At 36.7% G+C, this 23962-nt stretch overlaps 2 protein-coding genes across 8 annotated transcripts; one reads left to right on the top strand and one right to left on the bottom strand.

Annotated features, from left to right (window-relative positions):
* Positions 1-1271: 1271 nt before the first annotated feature.
* TP53INP (Tumor protein p53 inducible nuclear protein) lies at positions 1272-20705 on the top strand. Of its 7 annotated transcripts, XM_069129165.1 has the most exons (7): positions 10105-10463; positions 10736-10784; positions 14226-14415; positions 15521-15562; positions 16552-16943; positions 17197-17256; positions 17575-17701. In XM_069129165.1, exons 1-6 carry the CDS (start codon positions 10456-10458, stop codon positions 17221-17223), a joined length of 708 nt encoding a protein of 235 aa, XP_068985266.1. In that variant the 5' UTR covers positions 10105-10455; the 3' UTR covers positions 17224-17256; positions 17575-17701. The 7 variants fall into 7 exon arrangements, with proteins under 7 accessions (XP_068985264.1, XP_068985261.1, XP_068985266.1 ...); XM_069129164.1 differs by lacking the exon at positions 17197-17256 and having other exon boundaries at positions 17517-17649; XM_069129159.1 differs by lacking the exon at positions 17197-17256 and having other exon boundaries at positions 10113-10463; positions 17575-20705.
* On the bottom strand, positions 20664-23446 carry LOC138187903 (uncharacterized). Its single transcript, XM_069129171.1, has 3 exons — positions 23183-23446; positions 22753-22917; positions 20664-22301 (listed from the first exon to the last, which is right to left on the bottom strand). Exons 1-3 carry the CDS (start codon positions 23292-23294, stop codon positions 21988-21990), a joined length of 591 nt encoding a protein of 196 aa, XP_068985272.1. The 5' UTR covers positions 23295-23446; the 3' UTR covers positions 20664-21987.
* Positions 23447-23962: the final 516 nt, after the last annotated feature.

Raw genomic sequence — 23962 nt, 5'->3', positions numbered from 1 at the left:
AAAAATACTTACCTGTCGCGTACGCTAAATTACGAAAGATTCACATTACGTCAGTTAACGTTGCTAAAGCTGCTCGCACGTGTCCGGGTGCGAATTCTCAGCAGCCAAGATGAAGGTCAGCATAAAAATAAAAATCACCCGAAATACGTTTTGCGTTGTTTCTCGATTCTTTCAATTTATGGAAATGTATTCTTGACAAAATCTTTTTAACATATATGTGATTGAATTCTATGATCGGCACTTGATATTTATTCTCGTAAAAATGGGTTGCTTATTGAAGGTGGGTCAACGATTATATCTCGCGTAATATAAATAACGACAGTTAAGAATTACATTATCACCGTGCTAGATATTTTATACGAGTGCCTTGCACTACCAGCAACCAAGTCACGGAGCTTCTCATTGATTTTCCACTTCCTGCATTAACGGTTCTTTCAATTTCGTGGTTCTTACACCCCACGCAATTTCGAATCTCATCCTATATTTTTTTCAAAATACAGTGCCGTCTTTAAACTATATCTCTGATGAATAAGTCTGCCTATAAAAAGAAAACATAATTAGTAAAGAATTCCCGTAAACAGCAAGACCTTAATATTATAGATAGAACTAGGATGACTTCCTATCGAATCGTCAGATTTTTAATTTTCCAAATTCAGATAAGATTTGCGAAATAACCGAGAAAAGAGGAGATCGATGCGACAGGGGCGTCGTACGATGATACGACCCTGATATTGCTTTAAAAGCTTCCCCCCTATACGGCTGTCCCCACCACCATGTTGTACCTCGGCTCTCGCCCCTCAACAACGGCTTGACTGTTCAGCCAGCCAGCCAGTCGAAATCAGCTGACGACTATTACTACGGGCAGTTCCTACCACGGCTCCTCAAACGCAACACTGTTCAGGCGAGTGGATCCTTTTCTCTTCATACACTTCTTCTTCCTTCCTCTTTCTTTCTCTAAACACATAGACGTGTGTCGCTTGTTTCTCTGGCCAGTGTCGTATCGCGGGGGTCAACCAAACCCCGGGGCATCGCGCGAAACGCCGATAATACGCAAGACAACGATCAGTTATTTGTTATGGTCGAGATAAAAGAAAAAGAGGATCGAGTCGTACGAAACCACCCTTTGACACGGGCCTGTTCGTTTATTCGGGTTTTTCTTCGCTACATGTCTACGCTGTGTGTTACCGCTGTGTGTGTAGGAGTGAGTGCGACGAGGGTGGGAGGGGGTAACGAAGCTCGAGAAAGGGAGAGATAGGTAGATAGTAAAAGAGATGAGGCGAAGAACACGAAGTTAACGAAACGAAGAGGGATGTTCTTTCGTGGGAGAAGGGACGATCCTGACCAGAAGTTCGAATGCGTGTGCGTGAATATGTCGGAGGCCGAGTATCTTGAGACGCACCGCGCGTAACTGTGTGGGTATTCTGCTTAACTACGTTATTACTGCATCGAAGGAAAACTGCTCTCTATGCGCCCACTTGTTCCTTGTTCCTCTTTGCCGAAGCGAGAGTGAGAAAACGAGAGAATGGGGGTGTGAGAAAGAGAGAGCACGATAGAGCGCGAATTCGAGATCAAGGTCGTTGTCACAGAGAGGCAGCTCGACGCGCGTCCCTCTTGGTGTCCGTCCATATACATGTGTCTTCTACGGGCGTATTATGATTGTGAGTGTATACACACGCGGAAACCTCGGTTTTTCGGCACTCGCCTACGTAATTCTTAAGTCGGTGTGACGTCGAACGGTACCGACGTTATCGACCGAGTACAGCGTATAGAGGCGCGTGTTCGTGAAAGTGATTAGAAGAAGACAGAGAGCGGCCTTGCAACGCGGTCAGGATCGAAGTGCGAAGATGTAGAACCGTGGTTTTGTGCGCGTCGCGGTGATAGAGCACGAAAACGGAGGAGGAATGATGCGGCGAGTGGGGCCGACAGAGACGCGGATACATTATGTACGTATAGTAGCCGGGAGAATATTCGATCGAAACAATGCAGTGGCAGTAATACGCTTGGTAACCGACCGGTTGATCGACGCAAGATTGTTGGAAGTGCAAGGGCAACGGGGGGCCAGTGGTTGTCACCGATGCTTTCCATTTGTTTCTTTTCTTTCTTCTCTTTCCTTTAACATGTATATATGTATCTTTTTAAATGACCCATTCTTAAACGTCGAATTATGCAACTGCGTTCGCAAACATATGATCCGAGCCAAACGAGTCTATTCTGGCATACATATATCGATATAGATGCATCGTTTTATCTCACGGGTCGCGTCATCGACACGGAGGAACGACTCTAGAACGGTTTCTTCCTCTCTTCGGTAGTGCGCGCGAGATTTGGATTCGTCGAACGAGTTTGTTTACTTGGATAGCCAGGAAACTCTGGCGGGAGGGATCGGTAGATAGAGCGTGGGAGAGAGAGGGGGTATACGGAGAGAGTATAGTAATGTCGACTCTTTTGCTCTACGATGCGTTTTCAGGCTGTCTCTTTGTCTTTCTCCGTTGGCGAGGTTGTCTTTGTTCCACGATCGTCGTACTGGCGACACTACGGCTGCCTTGGTATGAATATCGCAAACTTAATGGGAACGTTAGATCGACGTTTCGGTATCGAATTTTCGATCGAGCCTGTGATCAACTATTCAAGGTGAAATCGCGGTTCACTTTGGTGATTGGGGTTACAAATTATGGCATAACATTTAATGAGAAGTTGAGTTGACGCGTACGGAATTTGATTTCCTTTTTCTTTTATGCATTTTAATACTTCATTGGTATTATTGGATTCACGGATAATCGTAATAGGTATTAATTAATTGGTATTATTGAGTAAGGTTGTTTAATTTAGCTACATTTCGTTTGGCGATATTAAATATTTTTAATAGATTTCTACATTATGGTTAATATTGGAGAGTTGAAAAAACGTAAAACCTAGATTTAAGAAACTTCTGGGTCGAAAACTATGTATGTTCACAAAATAATAAATCAAAGTGTCAAGATTGTAGATAAGTGAGGTTAAGTTTGAGTTTGTGTTAGATTCGTAAATTAGATACTGGCTAGGGTAGGTTGGGGTTATGATTTGAGCTTCGGTTAGGTTTGGAAAGTTTCCTTCGTACAAAACTATTATTTTCTTTTATTCTACTCATCCGGTGCTTTTGAACAAATTTTTATAGCTTGCAAAAAAATTTAAACTTCAACTGATATAATATTGAATCATTGATGATTACAATTCAGTGCTAGATTAAGTCTCTCAATTTTAATTCATATTCTTATTTTCTCGGATAAACAAAAATTATCAAATTGCTTTTATGTAATTATGCACGAAGTATAAATTAAAACTAACTGGTTTTTTATTAATTTCGTTCAAATTTTCGTAGATCATAAATGAGTCAGCGATATCAATAAAAGCTTTAACTCTACGTTACATTTATTTTATTAAATAAAAAATGAAAACTCGAAGTTTCGGGAGAATTTTAGAACTAACTGTATAGAGGGTCCATCTTTTAACAAATTGTAGAAGACGCAACCAGTGACTAAATTACTAAACGAGCCCCAAAATTAGAAGCCTCGTATAAACTGTGTACATTTACGTAATAGAATCCTTGATATTGTCTAAACTCGAGATCACAGTTAAACTTCACCTAGTCTATTTCAATCCCGTGGAATGGAGTTCATGGTGAAGGTTTCTTTGAAATTCTGTTGGAACAACTCCGAACATTCGCAATGGTATCCCGACTCTACCTGAGTAGACCCATGCATACCATCTTTCGTCTGAAATGATCCCTCGGCTCCTCTATTTCGGCCTTCCATCGATCGTCTTCGCGTAGTATTATTAGAAAGCTCGCAAAACTTCGCGAGAGTTGCATCATCGACGCCTTCCCCCGGTCTTAAACTTTTCTTCGCGTCGTTCCAGCTTCTGTGTTGCGCGTTAAAACACATTGACCCCGTTTTAATCGGCAATTTCGTTGCTACATGCCAACGAGCTTGTTGTGCTCGCTTGTTATGTAAACTATCGAGTTACATAATTTTCCGGAATAGAAACGGAAATGTTTTGTGAAATACACTTTACAGTACGAAAGTGCTAGAAACACTGAATTTTGTGACTCACGAAAGTATTGTTTCAATATTTTGGCGAGCGAGGCGAAGAGTATAAGTCTTTTGCTCAAGTATACTAATATTTTCTACATTCTTATCTGTTGATTATGATTCTAATAGTATAAGACAATTTCGTTTCTTTCTTTTTCTAATAATATATCCGTAATGCAGCATGGATTTAATTTGATCGTACTTTACGTACACTTTACATATTTTACATATTTTACGTACACTTTAAATATTACGAGTGCTTCTCTGCAAGACTAGTAATTTTAACTTGTAATCCATTGCCTGGCCACCAGAGAATTAGCGTAGGAAACTTTCACGTGACCGTTCTCAACGTTTGTAAAGTGGAAAAAGTGGATTCTCGTGTTTCCTATCAACAGTATATTAATTTTTGCAAAATTGCCTGTATGTTTCTAATAATTGCAGAATATAAAGATCTCCGAAATCCACCAATTTCAATATTTCTGGTGTTAGGATCTATTTGGTCGGTCATGAGAATTGCTTTCTCGTGTCTAGCCAATGAACGGCCGAGTTCATTGAAGGTTTTCTTGGAAAGCGAGATGGATTCGATGCGAAAGACCGCGACACAACGGTCCTCCGTTATAGGGACACTCACTGTGCTCGTTGAGAGGGAAAAAGAAGGAGAGAGGAGATTCAACGACAAGCCAGAATCGTAAATTATGACGATTGTTTGGGTACCGTTAGAGTTGAATCGGTGATTAGTAGGCTATATTCCCTGTCTAAGAATTTACGCGATAACGTGAAACGTTTATTAACACAGCCAGTGTTTCTATGGATCAACGTTGGTTTCATCTGAATCGCCTCTATATATCTCGTTAGGATTGGCGGCCTTGATTTTTATTTGATCGTTAGAATGGTTTGGAAAAAACACGATTAGGGAACCTTACTGTTAGAGCTAACTTAACATATTGACGAGATTATAGGTTATTTTTGTTCCTGCGCCTGTTAGAATCTATCAGATATATATATATATATATATATTTGATTTGATAAAAATTCCCATTTATGCATTTTTTGTTTCCAGAAATTCCTACTCAGGTGATCATAAAATTTGAGTAAATTTCTTTTCACGATCCTTAAGCGAGAATTACAGAGCATTAATGCAATAAGTTTCTTTGTTCATGCTTGGCTCAGCAGTTTACTGTATTTTATTAGAATTTTTATTTTGATGTTATCTTGTTGTACGTGCCTCCCATTAGTACTGAATTGGTAATTAGATCAGTTCTCTTCCAATTAAAGAGTGCAGCTTTTGCTTCGATGAAGGACTCTGACGCGTAGTATTTGTTAGGTTAGAATTCATAGGTCATCTCTATACGGTTCTAAAAACGTATTTGCTTAATAGAATTAGTACTTATTTTATTACCGATTCAAGGGCTTAATAAGGCGTATATAATATAATAAAATAAAGTATATGTAATCCAAGATATTTTATTATGAATTTCCAATCCGCTTTAATTTTCAGAAAATGTGATTTCGTTGTTCGATTTTCAATGTGCTTTAATCCGCAGAAAATGTAATTTCTCTTATGAATCTCCAATATGTTGTATATTTTCAGAAAATTCAGTTTGTGTCAGTGTCAATGAATGTGAATTATTGTCATTCGATTTATTTGAATTATTGTCAAAATACATTTGTGTTATTTATACTTTAATTCTGATTGTGGATTTCGAAAATTTGTAAACAATAGGGAACGATAATATAATTGAAAAAAAATATACGTATGTATTGATAAACAATTCTTTAAACATTGTATTTTCACTTATCTACTTCATTGAAGTAGTTCCATTGATAAACTTACGTCACGAAGAAAGAAAATAAGTTTAATAGTATTTTATTTTCAGCATTGTATAATTACAAAATAATAACTGAATTAATGAAAAATAAATTGAAATTAAATTCCTGATACGTTGGCATCCTCATTTACATTAATTCCATATGATCGGTATAATAAGCAATATTTTGTACTTAATATCTTCTTCTCTATCCTTTCTTTTAATCGATGCCCTACGCTACAAAAAAAAATCGAACATTCTAAGGCATTCAAGGGTATTCACCTTAATTAAATTCCTAGCGCGTTGTATCCTCATTTACATCTATTCTATCGAAGCAGTATAGCACAACTCGATGATATTGCCATTATTAATATTCTTCTTTATCTATCTGTTAACATTTTCATATAATAAAAACGTATGAAATAAAAAGGAAATTCAAGAAGAAGAAATTATGTTTGTTTTCGTTTCTTGGTGACCCTAACGCATTTTATCGATTTTTGTCTCGTCATGATGATGGGGATTTATTGACACAATTCACCAGGCTCATTACGAACTTCCTTACTGATGTGAGGATTTTCGAGACTAACTTAAGCCACGTTCACACTAATTGTAAGTAGTAGTTGAAGTTAAAATGTAGTTGTTCGAGTAACTTGAATTCAAGTAACTAGACTAATCTGAACATCTAACTGTTTACGCTAGTAAAATAGGTTTTTCGAAGTTGCTTGAGTTCGAATTGTTCAAAGTCAGATAACATGCTAATCTAAACGAGACTTTACGTGTCGCTTAAAGATCTTATCGTCGATGTAAACAAATGGTGCGCTAGTGGATTCGAGCCTGTTGAATTATTAGCGGAAACAGTTAGGCAACGCGTTGGATAGATTGACGTTACGTGCTCTCGCATATTCGTGGCATTCGCTTCCGCCTACTTAACTCGACGTCTGAGTAATTCCAGCCTGTCAGATCTGCGTCGGTTCGCGATTCCAGACTGATTGTAAAGCAATTCTTCTTCAAATCGATTGAGAATTAATTTCAGCCAGCCAGTTTAATTTCGCTTCAGTTTTTGCTGAAAAGGGGATTCTGCGAGCGCTTTGAGGTTATGTCGAGGTTATAGATAGGAATGCCTGCTGGGATTAAATCCGGGTCTTTAAGAAAGAGGTCTCTTGTCGGCAATAAGATTAGGTTCAAGAAAGAGGCTTTGTCGATGGAAAGTTAATTGAGAAAAATAGTTCGTTGTTCAATGAGAAGGAATTATTGTATTGACGTCGACTAACTTGTTTATCTTCGTGTTGTCATATAGTTGGACTATTAATTACTACTTCAGATAGTTTTCTTTCTTATCGTGTTAATTTGTAGATATCAATTAATTAAAAAATTGTTTGTTTAGAAAGATAAGACTCGTCATACTATCATTTCGAAACCGAAGAAAGTTATAATTCCATCATTTTCTTCGTGTCATATATCCTACTTTGTCTTCTCTTTCTTCTTCACATTTGTATCTCTTCAAATGTTCTCCTTTTTCTTACTTCTTACTTTACTATTTTACTTTATTTGCAAAAAATGTATAATACTCTGGAACCAAATACCTCAACAACTATCATTATTTTATAACAGCGTGTATAATATAATCTCGTTAGAAGTATTGTAAAAAGCGCGGAGTAGTAATTATAGTGGGTTTATACACTGTGAAAATTGCCTATATTGACCATATACATCGATTCATTAATTCGTTGGTGCCACATCTAGGAATTATATATAGAATTATAATTAATACTCTGCAATAATATTTGATTAGCATAGCAATAAAGGGTTCCGTGAGACAATAATCCCTGTATTTTCTAGATACGATTATGGGTCGAAACAGTGTGTTTTGTCGTAATATCGGAGAGTTACAATTGTAGCGATGAAATCAGCGACTTTTCTGACGTAACGATAAGCCTCTACCGTAACCAGTACGATTAGTCCGATTATGATTCACGAGGAACACGAGCAGAGTTCTGAAGCTCGTTTGTTATTCGTGCGATATTCAAGGAAAATAAGATAACGCGCATTTTAGACGAACAAAAAAAGAGAAAAGATTACCAGGGAACAAAGAACGGAAAGCGATTGAAAAAAGTAACTAACGATAGAATAATAGAAATGTGGCCATTGCGTTTCTAGATTAATTATAGAATTCTCCGAACAAGACATTACTTATAGTGAAATATTACTTGACATATTCCATGTCGTCTTAATTCGCAGCAACTATAATTCATTGTATTAACTTGGCTATTTTCCTTATTACCTTATCACTTTGTCTTTATTATTTTGTATTTTATTATTTATGTAGTGGTTGAACTATACACGTGTCAACTAATAGTTGAATACACTAATATTTAACATTGTTCAACAATGTTACAGACACTATATAGTAGTAGCAATAGTATCTACTATACTAGATTTATTATAACAATTCTTAATTATACCAAATTCATTACAAAGATCTGCAACTACATTAGGTCCATTTGAAAGATACTTGACTATATGATATTCATTGTAAAAACTACTATACAAGATATCCACAAGGTTCAACTGTAGAAAACATGCACTATACGATTATGCTAGACTACAAATATATATTGTACAACTATACAGTGATTAATTTCGCAAACAACGACAACGATTGACAAACAAGAAAGATTGACAATATGAACCTCCATATAGGTAATGGATGATCGCGCTTCCATTCGATTTTCGAATTCCATCGCGTCATATCTATTCATAATAACTCGACATTGTCATATCATAACGCCTAATCGGTTTATCTTTTAACAACAATTACGCCAGTCTCACGATACACGGTAACAACAAAGGAAAAAAGAAAAAGAATAAAAGATGGGCGTAAGATTTTTGCAATTGGAAGTTACGCGATTCAAGGATATATGCGTAGATAGAAGCGCAAAAAGCCGAACTCATTCCATTAACATAATTACGCGGCGAGACACTTACAATAATGAAGACACAACGCGACATCACAACATCACGACAGCGTAAACAGCGTGTGCTTTGTTTTCACGGATTTTCAAATAATCGCTATGAAACTTCAAGAGCATTGTCAAATGATCAGTCGATAATTACTAAGTTCAAGGGTATTTGATAAATCTTCAAGAACGTATTCCATGTTTTCTATACTTTCTTTCCCCGTAGAATACCATAAGATACTCTGTGTAACATTCTTAAGTAGTTGCCGAGGGTGTCTCTGATCTTTGTATCGACCAGGAGATGTGGCAGCTATGCACAGGGTTTGTAACGATAGCTCAGCATTTTTAGACAGTGTAAATTGAACGTGGCCGAGCGATTCGACACGGTATGACACGTGGTTGCCAGATTTAAGGAACGTGGCAAAACACAGCGCACGCATCAACTCTCGGAAACGTGTTGCTGTACTCACGTTGTGTCGGAACGTGGCATAACCGATGATGCAGACGCGAGGAAAGTCGAGACACGAGTTTATATTTACACCAGTGCCTTGAAAAAATTCGTGCTTCGACCATGTAATTCGCGTTTCCCTGGCGTGAGCTCGCGGTTCACGTGAGTCACGCTCGAAATCGATACGATCCTCGCCTCACACCAGGTGTGTATTACGCTTCGTGAAAAAAATGGCTGAAAGTCAGATTGGATCGAAACGATCGAGGTTTGGTCCGTTTGAGAGAGGGTGGACTGGATGGAAGATATTTTATATCGATTTTGTTACCTGCCATTTCGTTATTCGAGATCGTGTGGTTTGGTGGTTTGAATGCGTCTGTAATGAGGGCTGGATTTTAATTGGTAGAAGGTATTCCGTTTCGATTCAACTTTTCCTGGCGAATTTCGATGCATTTGGATCGGGAGTGATTTCAAGGTTGAACAAGAACGCGCAACCGCATTTAATTAACTTCGGCATCGAACTTTATTTTAGTGAAATTTACACACGCATTTAACGCTTCAACTACCAGGTAGTTACTATAAAAAAAATTCGCAACTTTTTATAGGAATCTGTGTGTTAGATTGAAATTTACAACGATGTAGTTTCAAACATTTACTCGATGCTCATAAAAATAGGAATTTGCATAAAAGTCTGCAGTTTAGCGATCACAGAGCAGCGGTCGATCACGTTGCATCGCAATCCGTTATCTGTTCAGCAATGAAATTAGCAAAACAGATGTTTATCCGCGATAATGACCAAGCACGCTTACTCGACGGTCGCGTTTTCACTGGTCCATGAATCATTCGTGCATAGTGAGTGGACGCGAACGTTCCTTCGCGACTTTCGCGCACAATCTTATCGAATTTCTTGCCTTATCATTGAATAGACGCGCAATCGAGATGCGTTCTATATTTTAATTACTTCCTTCCGTGCTCTTTTCTATATTTCTTCTTCTTTTTTACGTTCTTCTTAATTTTCTTACCAAAAGATCGCAAGGTCGTGTCGCGAACAAAGGAGAAGTTTATTCGAAGACTATTCGAAGTTTCGTTCAATGGTCTTCGAGCTAGTTTTTGTTTAAATTGTGTTTGATTCGTCAGATTGGGATCATCTGCTCCTATGGTATCGGTGGACTTTTGGAATGTTAAAGTAGGTATACGTTAGTATCGGTTGCTTGAGTGAACGAGCGTAAACTGAAAATTGTTTCACAGTTAGAAACATCGTGTGTTATTATTCATCATGCGCGTACCATAATTGAATTTCTTGTTAATTTTATTCCGAATTCATATAACGAGATAATCTCAAGGGCACGTCCTCGTTAATCTGTTTCATTGTATCCTGTACTTTCTATCATTTGCGTCTTATCTTCGATATAATAACTTTTTCAGACGTGTTTACAATTTTCTTTTTTTTATTTTTAGTGGTGTTTATAAAGTTTTAGTGTTTATAAAACGCAGAAAAACGATATCTGTAAGTACTATTATAATACTTTGTGCAATAGACATAATTATTTTATCTGTTATCTTTATTACTATATTATGTATTTAGTTCTGCTATACCTGTTATTACGCTTGTCACTATACTAATTAAATGCATGAAACTCATGATTATTCGAAATAAATGACACGTGAAGTTTGAAAATTCATATCTCGCAGTGTTTTCTAAACAATTTCGTATCAGCTACAAGAATATGCAGTAAAAAATACAAGTTTGTATTCGTAAGTGTTTTAACATACGACTTCATTTGTGGCTTTCGCAACACTGTAAGTCATTGCAAGGTCAAATAATTTCTAGTATGCTTTTTGTATTGCTTCATAATCTATAACATTTATCTAAAACGTCTTTCCGTATTCCCTCGTATTTTTCAAAATAATTCATCATTCACAAGCTCGATACTTCATTTTCTATTGCTATTGCTATATTGCGGATTGCAGTGATATACTATTGCTATAACTGACTATCGCCACAGTAGCGTAATCATTTGTCCATAAAGGTTAGGAATTCAATTAACCTTTTTCGATGGCACCACTATTTATAGAAATAAATGGTTACCACTCATTATATGCCACATTCTGCATAACTATCTCAAAGTGGTGTATTTCCTAAATGATAGAAATTCATATTTACAGGAATATTCAATTATATCGCAAGAGCTACTGTGATATTCAAGTTTCGCGCAAAAATATGATCTCGAAATTTCCAATGAATTAGTTCTTTTCCCATATTAACACATAGCCAACCGCGCAGGCCATAGCGAGCTATACGTTTCCTACAGCGCATTTTTCCAAATATCCACGACTAATATTCGCTACTTAAAAAACAAAGAAGTGTAAAAATTATTTAAGTGGTTAATTATATTTTGCGGTAATGATTTTATTTAACGATTTCACATATTGTTTATACAAAACATCAAATTAAAAGTATATATTAAAAGTATAAAGAAATATAGGTAAAACTAAGAGCATTAAAGATGACTAAAGATAAATAACACGACTTGAACGTGAAATTAAAAATTCATAATGCATTTTAATATTATTTTACAGTGTGCTATCGTTCGATTATAACTTTATTTAGTCATAACTGATAGTGTAACTTCTTAATTAATTTTAACACTACTAAATTGCTGTATTTTATTATATACTGTACTTTATAAAAGCAGTGAAAGTGGCGCAATTAATTAGCAACAATTCCAGCTAAACAATAACTGATAATAACAACATAAAAGAAAAGGAAAACGCGTTGCTAAAGTCAAAAAGAATCAATTCGGTTGGCTAAGTGTTAACAAAGAGATATTAACAAATAAATTGTTGACCAAAACTAGCCTTTTTCTGAAATGTATAAAATCCTCCGTCACAGTATATTTCCATCAAACGGGTCACAAATTCGATTGAACTCGTTCAAAAATTCATCATCGGTCGTGAGAAACGTTCTCGAAGAATCTTTCTTTTTTTTTCACTCCGACGAGTGAAAATCGTCAATCATAAATTGATCCTTTTCTAAAATGTAGGAAAACCTTCGCAAGCTAGGAAAATTTAAGCTAGAAAAATTTACCGAATGTCCAGCCGGACAAATAAAAATTAAATAAAGAAAAAAAAGAAAAAAAAAGAACCTTGGTAGGCGATTTACGTATAGGTACGGTATATTTCTACTAAACACAGGTTCGTTCGAAATCCAACTCCGACCGCGAGAATCGTTTTCGAGGAATCTCCTTTTTACTCTGGCGAGTAGAAAAGCGAACAAGGAACGACAATTTGAAACGAGGTGGGGAGCGGAGAGGGGAGAGGGAGAAGGGTGGTCTGGCGAAACGTGCAAACCGCGTGCAACAGCGTGACGCGGCGACTCGATAAATAACGAAACGCAGGCATCGGTGTCCCATTTGCGGGGAAGCGAAGCGTTCTCACGCGCGGCTCACGTTTTTCTATTGCGCAACCGTCATAAAGGCAATTACAAGGCCTCGCGGATACACACTTGGCGATCCTAAAGGTATCGTACGAGAAACGTCGGTCGTAGATAATCAGGATTCGACGAATATTGGAATTTGCCATGCATACCGCAAGGTTCTGTTCAACCATCGCCACTTTACTTACATAATTCAACGTTGATGATGCTCGTGCTGTCGTATACGCGTCGCGATAATTATAACATGGTGACCATGGGCCCGATAGCGTTCTACTACGCACTTTCTGCTACACGCGCTCCATTGTCCGATAAAATCGAGATTTCCCGACGATTACTTGCAGCTGCGTACAGTTGAAAATAATCCGACCGACGTACATAGAACTTTACCAAATTTAGCCATTTTAACCCTTTGCACTCGACGGCCTTTTCGGTCAGGCGTAGCAGCAACTCGAGGTGATTTGGCGCGTATGTAACGAGTGTCCTGTAGGTAATATAAAATGATTTTATAAAAAAATTAACTTAAAGAAATATTATATTTTCGAACACATGATTTTTTAATATTTTTTCTCTATTTTTTTCTTTTTTACAATAATTTATAAAATGTCTGCCAAGATGCATCATTGGTTTGTCTTTTGTTCTTTTGCAGAATATGTGAATTAATTAAACAAATTTCCATATCTATTTTTTTAGAGTTTCTAAATTTACGAAACTATAATACTTCTGCCACCATCGTCGAATCTGAACTAACGTCAGAGACGTTGCCAGAACCATAGTTTCGGAAGAATTTCAGCATAAATATTTCATCTCCATTTTAAAGTGTAACACTTCACTCTTCATAACAAACAATACAAAAGAGCTAAGAAATCTATTTACGAACCAATACTGAGCTCTCATCAGTTGGAGAGGTCGAAATCTAAGATAAACAAGGACTGTCGTCTCTTATTCCCCTCTCGAGCTGCCACACGGAACACCATGGTCGCGAAAAATAGTCCCTCGAGTGCAAAGGATTAATCTCTTAATCATATTTACCAGCCACCAACATGTCACATTCTTTTGCTTGAGAAATCTCTAACTAAGAATTTCAGTAACCAAAGGTCTCAATCTTCGTCATCCAGATAAAGTAAACGGAACTGTGCGGAATCAAGCTCTTTTATCCCAAAATTATTTAACAATCGCAAGCACATCCCATTTTCTTCGTCTAAAATATCTCCGACCAAGAATTTCAGCAGTCAAAGATTGTGCAAGTAAAACAGATCTAACCTTAGTGAACCTAACTCGCTGACGATCAAATTTCACCAGTCTCAAATTGCCCAACAAATAGCTACCAATCGTATTCTTTCCTCTAAAAAGTCTCTAGTCAAGAATATCACCGACCAAACGTTCCAAAATCTTCATCGTCCATACAAAACACGATCGACCTTGGATTATCGAATATCAGTATTACGCTACCGGTGCCATTACAAGTTTTACGAATATTTTTCTAAAATGTGGCGTTATCCGTTGTTATTATAGGCGCTGAAGAGCAAGAAGAAGGTCAGGATGCTGAGCAGTTTGGCAAACTACCTACTCGGAGGTAATATCTCCGGCGCGCAGGATTCACGGCAAGAGTCCAATAACGAAACCCCGGAGAGCCATCCAGTAATGGCGAGGCTCAGTCAGGTGGAGATTGAGGGCGATGACTGGATCCTCATTGACCGTGCTGGTACGTTCAACGAGCGAGATAAACGTTCCTTTCCAAAGGGGATCTCGAGAAATTCGAATATATATATATATATATTTTGTATCTGTATATACATATATATATATGTATATAGATGAAACACACATAGAAATCACATCTTGCAGTCCAACTGCCTCTCACACGCCAAGGGAAGCTTTCTGTCCCCTTCGGGTGTAAAATGAGATGCCTTGGACCATACAGCGATGAATAATGCGAATACTCCAGTGCTGGAAAATAACGAGGCCTTTCTTGCCCGATTGTTTTCCTAATGAAGTTTGTTTGACTTGTCTTCCAGGCTGTTTAGGGTGGTTGCTAGTTTTAAGCTTGGTAGGTCTGTCTGTAGTTATTGTCGAGCTTGGAAAATAGGCAGAATGTGTTTTATCCTTGATATTTATTTTGTTTTGTATTGTTTCGTATTGTTACTTCAAATAGAATTGCATGTCAAAGTTTCGGAGTTTAACTTTTGTTTTTTTTTCTCTTTCTTTTTTTCATTTCGCTTGCCTGTGCGAATTTTGCATTGCTGAAAGAGAGAGAGAGAGAGAGAAAAAGAGAGGGAGAGAGAGAGAGAAAGAGAGTGAGAGAGGGAGAGAGAGAGAAAGAAAGAGAGTGAGAGAGGGAGAGAGAGAGAGAGAGAGAAAGAGAGGGAGAGAGAGAGAGAGAGAGAGTGAGTGAGAGTGAGAGAGAGGGAGAGAGGGGGGGGAGGGAGGGAGAGTGAGAGTGTGAGTGTTTTATAATTCTTCTAGGCGTAGAAACGTTTGAATACTATCGGTATGGAAAATTATTAAATTTGATTTTTCTCTTTTTCGGTAGACACTGTATTTTATATCTTTTATAATTAGGTTCATTCATTGGACGTTTTGATGTTAATTTTGCAGAATTTATGAAAGTAGGTGTATGAAAAACGTATAGAGGGAAGAAGTATGAATTACATTCTTGTAAAGGGTTGAAACAAGAGATGATGTTGAAACAAGGGTTGAAACAAAAAGCTTCATTTAATGCATGCAGGGTGTTACAGACTACTGACGATGTTGTGTACTTTTATTTTTAGCTTTTAACAATTCATTCGCAATTTCTCTCCTTATTGCAGACAATCCAGCAAGTTCCACCACTTTCTTCGACTCCATTTTAGGTATCCATTTTCCATTAGGTATCCGTTTCAAGTCAGATTGCTTGAATTCAAATAATATCGAGATAAATGAAATCAAATGACAGGTTTTTTTAAATTTGATCAGAAATTTGAAATTGATCTACTCCGATATATATATATATATATATATCATATATAATGATTAGCTTTTAACGAAACACATGATTATTATGAGAATGATTAAACAAATGGAATTTAAGCAATCTGACTAACCTAAGCTACATTTTAGTCTATAAAAAAACAATGACGATTAAAAATATTACATTGTTACACAATAAATGTCGTTTTCTGCTCAACTTTTCATACCGGTTCATCTGTGCATCAAACAACTCTTATATGCCACGTATACGAACTTGCGAGACAAGCAAACCTAAACATTTGAAGAAGCTATATGAATTTGGATGCTACTTATTTACAGATCTTCATCTCAAAATAAATGATAGCTTTATCAAAACTAGTTGTCAGATGCTTTATCGTAGAGCAGACATTCATTGTAGAACAATGTAATAGAATTTCGAAAAACGTGTTTGCAGACCTGAAAATAATATTATCGAAGATTATAATTAGAGAAAGTTTCAGTACTACATTCATAGTTTTCTTTTTCTCGATCGAGTTTTTAATAGTGCGTTGCGTTTCTTTCATCGATATTGCAGTTCACTTCTTCTAGGCAGTTTCAGGTCTGCCCTGAAAACAAAAACACTAGCAATTATAAGTATTTGGACACTTCCTGGTATTAACGTGAATTCGATGTTTCCCATTGCTTTTATCTCTCGATTGTTTTATTATAAATCTATTAATCCATTCGTATCGTACATGTCATACAATATAAAATACTACACAGAGTAAAATTTCCTAGAGTTTCGCAATAATTGTACGAAATAGATATCCTAATACTTATGACCGACAGTGTAAGTTATCTACAGAGCGTACACTGGAGAAGTAATGCTATAAGCGAGCTTTGAAACCTGCAGTTGACGGAACGTCGGCGCTGGAGGAGTCGTGGTATGTAACACCACCCGCATGTTTTACACGGGCTGGTCCCGTGAACGTAGAAACATCACCGCTAGAGGACCTGCTGATAGAACATCCCAGTATGTCCGTTTACCGAGCCACAGCGCCTTCGATCGCTCCTGAAACTCCACCGCCAACGCCAGACGCACCGGAAGAGCTTCGAGGCTTCGAGGAGGACTCTCTGCCAAACATAGTTTTCAGTGTACCGGTCACGGCAACACCAGCATCGCCGGAACGTGCCCCCGACAGAAGCGAAAATGGACAACAAGCAACCCGTAGACCAGACACCCGCGACGAAAGATCTCGTGCACGCACTGAGAAGAGGATAGTTCAGCTTCGGTCGGCGCAGAAGGTAATTCGCTGTTAACTTTTCTTTTTTTTTTTTATAAGCGAGAATATGGTGTTTGTAGCGACATAAACGCCAGTTCCCTGGAATACTTATTTCCTTATCACACTACTAATAAATTAACTAATATTGATTCATTACACTGATACAAATTACAAATTATCGTCAAGTGGTTGTGACGATAAACTATATTCTACTATTTCTTCACTATCGAATTTTCCGCTTTTCCCCAAGAATAATGATATGTACTTGATAATAGTGCATTACGAAGTGGAGTATAATTTGAAACTGCTACTGGAGACCTGAACACTTTACAAACGTAAGACAAAGAAGCTAATTATTTCATGATCACCGCTCGCCGCCAAAATACATATTTCAAGATCCAACGCTGATTATCAACTAATATACCTGCTTAACCAAAGTGTCCATTGCTGAAGTATAACAGAGATAACGACCTGTCGATAGAAGTAGCCAAACATTTCATTTTAAGGTTCAAATATCAGATTACTTTTAACATTCACTTAAAACTGAAAAGCTCGATCCTTCCAAATACAAAGAGATTAATTTTCCATATTGCAGCATATTATAAAGATCAATTTCAATGAAAGTTTTGAGTGTCAATGAAAATTACATGCAGGTTTACGAGAAGCGGACTACACAAGCACTGAAGAGAGGTCGCCTGGAGAGAAGTAACAAGCTGAGGGAAGTGTTGAGCGTAAAAGGCAAGCGGCCGCGCCGCCAAGACCGCTTGCGTATCCAAAACAGTGGCGCGAACAACAACCGGAAATGCTAGTCATTTGATCTCAGGCCAAGGTGTACTCATATACTTTCTTCCTAAAACGCGAATAGGCATATAACAGAAAAATCTATGTTGCATTGAAATAACGATTAAAAGCAATTATTTAATAAGAAGAAAGAGAGGAAACCAGTGAGAAATGGAAAAAACAATGAGAAGAAATAAGAACAGAGAAATTCGTTTCTAAAACCCCATTTTTTATCTATTGCTCGGTGGAACCCATAAAACACTAAAATCGCATAAAACAACTAACAAACAGAAGCTAATCGAAATACAAAGAAAGAAAAAGTAGTAATAAAAATCTCGTGAAAAAACAAAAGAAAGAAAGAATAATAGCGAAGAAGATTAGGCAAAAGTGTGGTTATCCTCTCTTATCAAGTTTTATGTTAGCTAAGCCGCTCCTCCGCGTACAAAAACACTGAAATAATTTCCTATGCAAGAAGAGTTCGTATCAAGAGGAAAAACTAATATCACTTAGCAAAAAAAAAAAAAAAAAAAAAAAAGAAAAGAAAGAACAAAAATATTCGATACGAACTTGGTATCTTGCTGGTGGAAAAGGAAGAAAAGCGAAGAAAAAAATAAAAGGGAAGAAAGTATGAGAAACGTTATTGGTTCGCGGTGAGAGTCTCATCTATAGAATATCTCGTGTATAATGGCGCGTGTATGGTACTCAGTTGGATCGTGTGTATAATTTTTAGCCTCTAGTATGGGCAAATGTGTTTTTACTCGTACGTTTAACTCGTTAGTTTTTATTTAAGTCGTTCAATCATTTATGCGCCTGTGTAGCGTAACAGGAGTATAACTTTTAGTGTAATAACCAAAACCCGATCTTATTTTCCTCGAAAATCCCATGGACGTCGCTATCCTGCTTCTATAAACTGATTCACGATGGTGCGACTTTCAAATGGCCAGAACCTCACTTCGGGACCATACCGTTTAGGTTCACGTTACGATTAATTTCTGCTGGATTTTATCAACTATAAATGGTTGATTATAATTACAAACGTGGTATAATTTATGCGTTACCTTTCAAAACGGCTCCGAAGATAGCTGATAGTCGTAGAACGTCCATTTGATAGATGTCGCTGTTCTTCGTGGTGTCTTATCTTTTTGAAAACATAAGTGTCACGATTAGACTGCGGATTTTTCTGCATTTGTATGCAATTTAAATGTGCAAAATTGAACGGAATACACGTATACAAAAATATCTAGAATATCCAAGACAAAGTACCGAAATTTCTAATTAAATTACATCATTTCACTTATACAACACCCAAAACAAGAAGAACACAAAATTGCCTAAATGTCCACAGTCTACTTGCAACACGTTTTCCTCTAAGCAATAAAACGCTGTCAAACAAGAGACTGTAGCAAATGTTTGTCGATGGACGTTCGTCAATAAACGTATTTATTTAGCGGCACACATGGTATGGTACTATCAACTGAATATCGATTAAACTAAGCGTACCGTTTAGATAAAGTGAAAACGAGGATGACACACGCGTCTTGAAGAGAGAAAATGGAAGAAAGCCTTGGCTCCTCTCTCTAATCGTCTCAACGAAAATTATCAAAACTCTTGTCAATAGTTCTTGGCCTGTCTTACGCATAGATAGAAATCTAAACCTAAAAGTTGACGAGTAAAGATGATTCAGTGTCTCGTAAAGGGACAGAAGCAAGGCTTGAATACAAAATTCTTTCTCTCAATCTGGAGAATCGGTCTTTATATAGCTGATGCGCGTTGTAGCGCAGTTTCAAAGTATTCGCTTTTCATGGAAGGATCGAAGGATGAAGCAAGTGCAAGCTGTCCTGACCGAACCCAGGGATCTCGTTGACACTGGATTGGTCGAGTCTCACTCGTTGAGGATACTTGTACCTGGGCAACTGGTCGGACAATTGGCCCTCTTGCATAATTGGTTATTAATGTAATTAACAATTGCACTGTCAATATTATTATATTTAGTGAAGTGAACAAAATTTTACTTACTGGTTTCGTTTGTTTATCATTATTAATGGACTATAGATGCTATAACACTGTGGAACAAATTCCTGGTTTAACTCAATTTTTTTTACAGTTTATAGTAATTGGATTGTAAGTGTTACAGTATTTAGCGAATTGAACGAATTGTTGCATTCTATCTTTTGTAATTAATATGACGTGTAATTGGAGTTCATTAGCTTAACAGTACCAATTTAATTGTGCAAGAAAGCCCCTAAAAGAATTGTAATTGTCAGTTTGAAACTCCTCAAGGTGCTTAGGGCGGACTGTTTTCTAATTTAAGAAAGGAACACAAGGAACCTAAGTTAGGTTGAGACAAGACAAATAAACAGTCTGCTTGCAGATGTGCTATGTAATCTTGAAGAACGAGCCAGAGTTCAAGTACAAGTATCACGGCCATAATAGCGAAACAGCTCGAGGAGAGAGATTGGTGTCGCCAAAATTGGACTTTTTATAAATTCAGACTCGCGTGTCCAAGTATCAGAGCGAGATTGTGCAATATCGTCACTGTTATACAAACTCCCCTCAGATGATTTCTTCTATGAAGAAAACCCGGCGACACCACGTTCAACTCGACAGCAATCTCGTTTAAATGAAATTCAGACTTCTTTGAAGTTTCAAGAAACCACAGAATGCTAGAGAACAGTCACTGCCTGGAGTGTTTCTTCGAGAGTTGTTTCGTCAAGGCCCTAGAAGCTGGATATCGTCCAAAATAAAAAAAAGTAAAAAATAATAATAATAATAATAATAATAAATAAACTAGTAGCAATAGAAACTCGTCCAATCAAACTATTGGATGATAGTTGTCAGACAGCTGTGATTCAAACTGAATTCGACCTCGAGCGACCCTCTCCTCCGCAAGGAGAATAGCTAATCGTGTTTCAAGCAGGAAACTTTTCTCCTTTGTGGTCCTAGACTCGTGAATTTTTCTAAAAAAAAAAAAAACAAAAAAGTAAAAATGGAAAAAGGAAAAAAATACAAAAAAGGGACTTTAATTATTCCAGATCTCACTTGAGATAATTCTAAAGCGTTGTAGCCGCCATCTAGCGAGCTATTATAGTACTTAACAGCCTGATGTGATCTGGAATAAGTTAGGTTCTCCTAGACATTCTTCATTGAAGCAAATTTTTGGCGTATTAACGAAGGAACCGAAGTCGAGGACCGCATTGGATCCAACTCGAAATCAGTCTGATTTTAAATGACGTTTCTGTAAATAATAATTAAAGATGATGAGTGTCGTGAACGATTAAGGGCTGCGTTCCCGTTGGTTTGCCAAGCTGCACAAAATTATAGTCCGAAGGATAACGAAGTGAGAGATTATGAAGGATGTTCCTTGCTCTCGCGGTTAATTCATGTGTACACGTATTACATAACGTTTACCTTTCTCTCGTAAGAAACAGTGTTCGTCCTGAATAAACTCATTACTGCTGTGTAATAAATGTATTAGAAAAGAAAACAGAAAATGATAAAAAGAAAAAATGATAACGAAAAAAAGGATTGATACGAGAAGAATGGTGTTGATGATAGGCAAGGTGATTTTTGTGGCGAGAATTAACATACGATTTTATGACATCTTTCATTATCGTATTGAATCATGTTATCTAAATGTATGCTCGTACACCTTGACCGTATAACGATGGTTAATAAAACATTTTATGTCGCTAATTAATTGTCGACTTATTTTGATAATTTTCTAAGATAACTTTCCTTTTTATTTCAATTTTTTAGATACTTTTGGTTAATCTTAGTTAGCAGATTCATTAGTTATTTTTAATTAATCTTTACCATGACAAGTATTTATCGCTTTTATTACAGTAAGCCAGATAAATTAGCAGTTTATTTTATATATTGTATTTTTAATCAACAGAACTATAGTACTCGTCTGATAAAATATTATCTCTGGTATTTTCGATAAAATTGTTGTCGTTCGAATAATTTCTTATTAACTAGTTTTTCCTAGTGTATTTATAATTTCATCGTGAAATTTCATTGGCTATGCCTTGAAAAATAATTCTTTATCGCAAAGAAACCTAACCTTTTTTTCAAACTACTCTAGTTAACTACACTTTTTTATATTTGTTGGCACTTACGCTATACTTCATACTACTTCGTCTCTCCTATTAAAGAAACTCATCCAGAATAACCGAACACAAATTGTTCGCAAAAGAAAGGATCAATATTTCTACATTTAGAGAATTTTCGATAAATCCAGACAGAACGTCAGAGATGAAAATGAGCTGAAATATAACGATCGATGCTTAATTGGTCAGATAACCGCTTAGTTCTTCGTCAGGTCGTTTAAAATCGGCTATGTAGCTGCAACTATGCACAGAGTGAGGTGCCCTGTCTTTTGCACTGAGAATCGAGCATAGATTTCCATCGCAGTTTAGATTCAAGGACATCTCTCTTCTTAATTCTGTGCATCGACCAATTTCGTAGTCCATATCGATCTCTCTGCCTCGTCGATTTTTGCTGAACAAAAGTTCCAGGCTGTAAATAACGCTGACCAACTCCTCCTCCAGTTGAGGATCACAGGAAAACGAGACCATACCTGGCTCGCAACCGGGAGCGCCTGTTATAATTCATGAATAATCATGTGTTAATCAATCGTGGCCCGAATCTATAATACATCGAGAGTTGGAGGCGGTCGAGGTTTTCTATTTTTTTTTTTTCTTTTTTTTCTTTCCAATTCGACGATCGTGACGTAGAGGTTATATTTACATAAAGTAGTATTTATGCATTGGAAAGAAAGGGATTTTGAATATTTTGTTATTTTGCTAATGGTGGATGTTGCAGTAAATATTTCATATATCAACTATTTAGTATCAATGTTTTTCAAATATTTGCAAAGAATTAAGCGAAAACAAGGAAAATGTCAGAAGTAAAAATAGTAATAAATAGCGAGATATTTTATTCGTAATAAACGAGCATTTGAATTAACAGATGTAATAATATCATGAACCATATTTGTGAAAAATAATGAGAGAATCGAAGTGTTGAGTTTTGTACTGATAATAATTAACCTTGAGTGTCCTGCACAGTTTCCCAGCGAACCAACGCCTCTTGCAAAGGTTTGTATAGCTGTCGCCTGTTAGGACAGCACCAGTTGGCCACTTTCGCGTCTAATTGTACTCTGTCTTCGATGCCTAGCTGGCTCCAACTTAGGAACAGCTGCTTCAGTCGCGGCACTGTCATAGAACCCCATCATAAATACGCATCTATGGCCAGTTTACAGTCATCAGTCATCGATATAGAATCAATATAGTTCGTAAACGAAACATTGAAATTTCTGTCATGGAAAATAGCTATCATTTTAGAGAACTCCATTTATTCTGATAAATTCATAAAATAAACGATTCGCTGAAACGTCATGGAGAGTCGTATTTCAAGAAAAATCCCTCAATTTCTTTTGCTTTTTCTTCCTTTCTTTTTTTAAGAAAATTGTGCACACACCTTCTGGTATCAGAACGAATATTGTGTCGCATATCTGCTCGAAAACAGACTCTTCCATCGATTCATTTTCCTCGTTCTCGTGGCTGGCGGTGATCGTGGATTTAGATTGCATCGCATATTTTCAGCCCCGAGGGAATTCCTGTCATTTTGTCGACTATGTACGAAGTCAAACGAGAAAAAAAGACAAAACGTTAACACGCTCGCGGACAACTTCATTGGAAAACGATCGTTATCCTCTGGCCTTTAACACGTTCATTTGCTAATTGAGAGAACTTTATTATTAACGCTATACGTTGGTGAATAATTCACATAGGAAGCTTTTAATAATTATTGTTTTATCTCATGTTATATATCAATGAATAATTGTTGGATAAAATGTTTTAAGCGGGAATTATTATCATATTACGATTATCTATCGGTGTATTGTTTATTAATTTTGTTTTCCTTCCAGCTTTTCGACATTATCGTTTTATTTTTGTATTCGCAGTTAGTTATAAATGTTTATTAAACTTTTACGAGATACCTTTTAGATTAAAGAATTATTTGTATCGAGAAAAACAGAAGATTGTAAAGGTATCCAATGAAGCGTAGTGAGCAAACCAGTAAGATGATATTCAAACAATTTTTAGTATTTAGTACAAATTGTAATATGGTTAATATCGTTTCAATGTATTACAATATCCTTTGATTATTTTATTGTGTAATCTCAGACTCGAACCACGTGGTTCGTGCACATTCTAAATTTAAATCCTTTTAATAATTTCACTATTTAACTCAATT

The sequence above is a fragment of the Bombus flavifrons genome, chromosome 16 (assembly GCF_040668555.2).
Source record: "Bombus flavifrons isolate JBK064 chromosome 16, iyBomFlav1_principal, whole genome shotgun sequence".
NCBI lineage: Eukaryota > Metazoa > Arthropoda > Insecta > Hymenoptera > Apidae > Bombus > Bombus flavifrons.
This window is presented reverse-complemented; position numbering and strand designations above follow the sequence as displayed.

Coding starts and splice junctions, on each gene's coding strand:
- TP53INP (XM_069129159.1), top strand. Junction 14,416..15,520: donor GATCCTCATTGACCGTGCTG/GTACGTTCAACG, acceptor TCCTTATTGCAG/ACAATCCAGCAAGTTCCACC. Junction 16,944..17,574: donor AGCTTCGGTCGGCGCAGAAG/GTAATTCGCTGT, acceptor AATTACATGCAG/GTTTACGAGAAGCGGACTAC.
- LOC138187903 (XM_069129171.1), bottom strand. CDS start 23,294: ATGCAATCTAAATCCACGATCACCGCCAGCCACGAGAACGAGGAAAAT. Junction 22,918..23,182: donor ATTCGTTCTGATACCAGAAG/GTGTGTGCACAA, acceptor GTTCTATGACAG/TGCCGCGACTGAAGCAGCTG. Junction 22,302..22,752: donor AACTGTGCAGGACACTCAAG/GTTAATTATTAT, acceptor GAATTATAACAG/GCGCTCCCGGTTGCGAGCCA.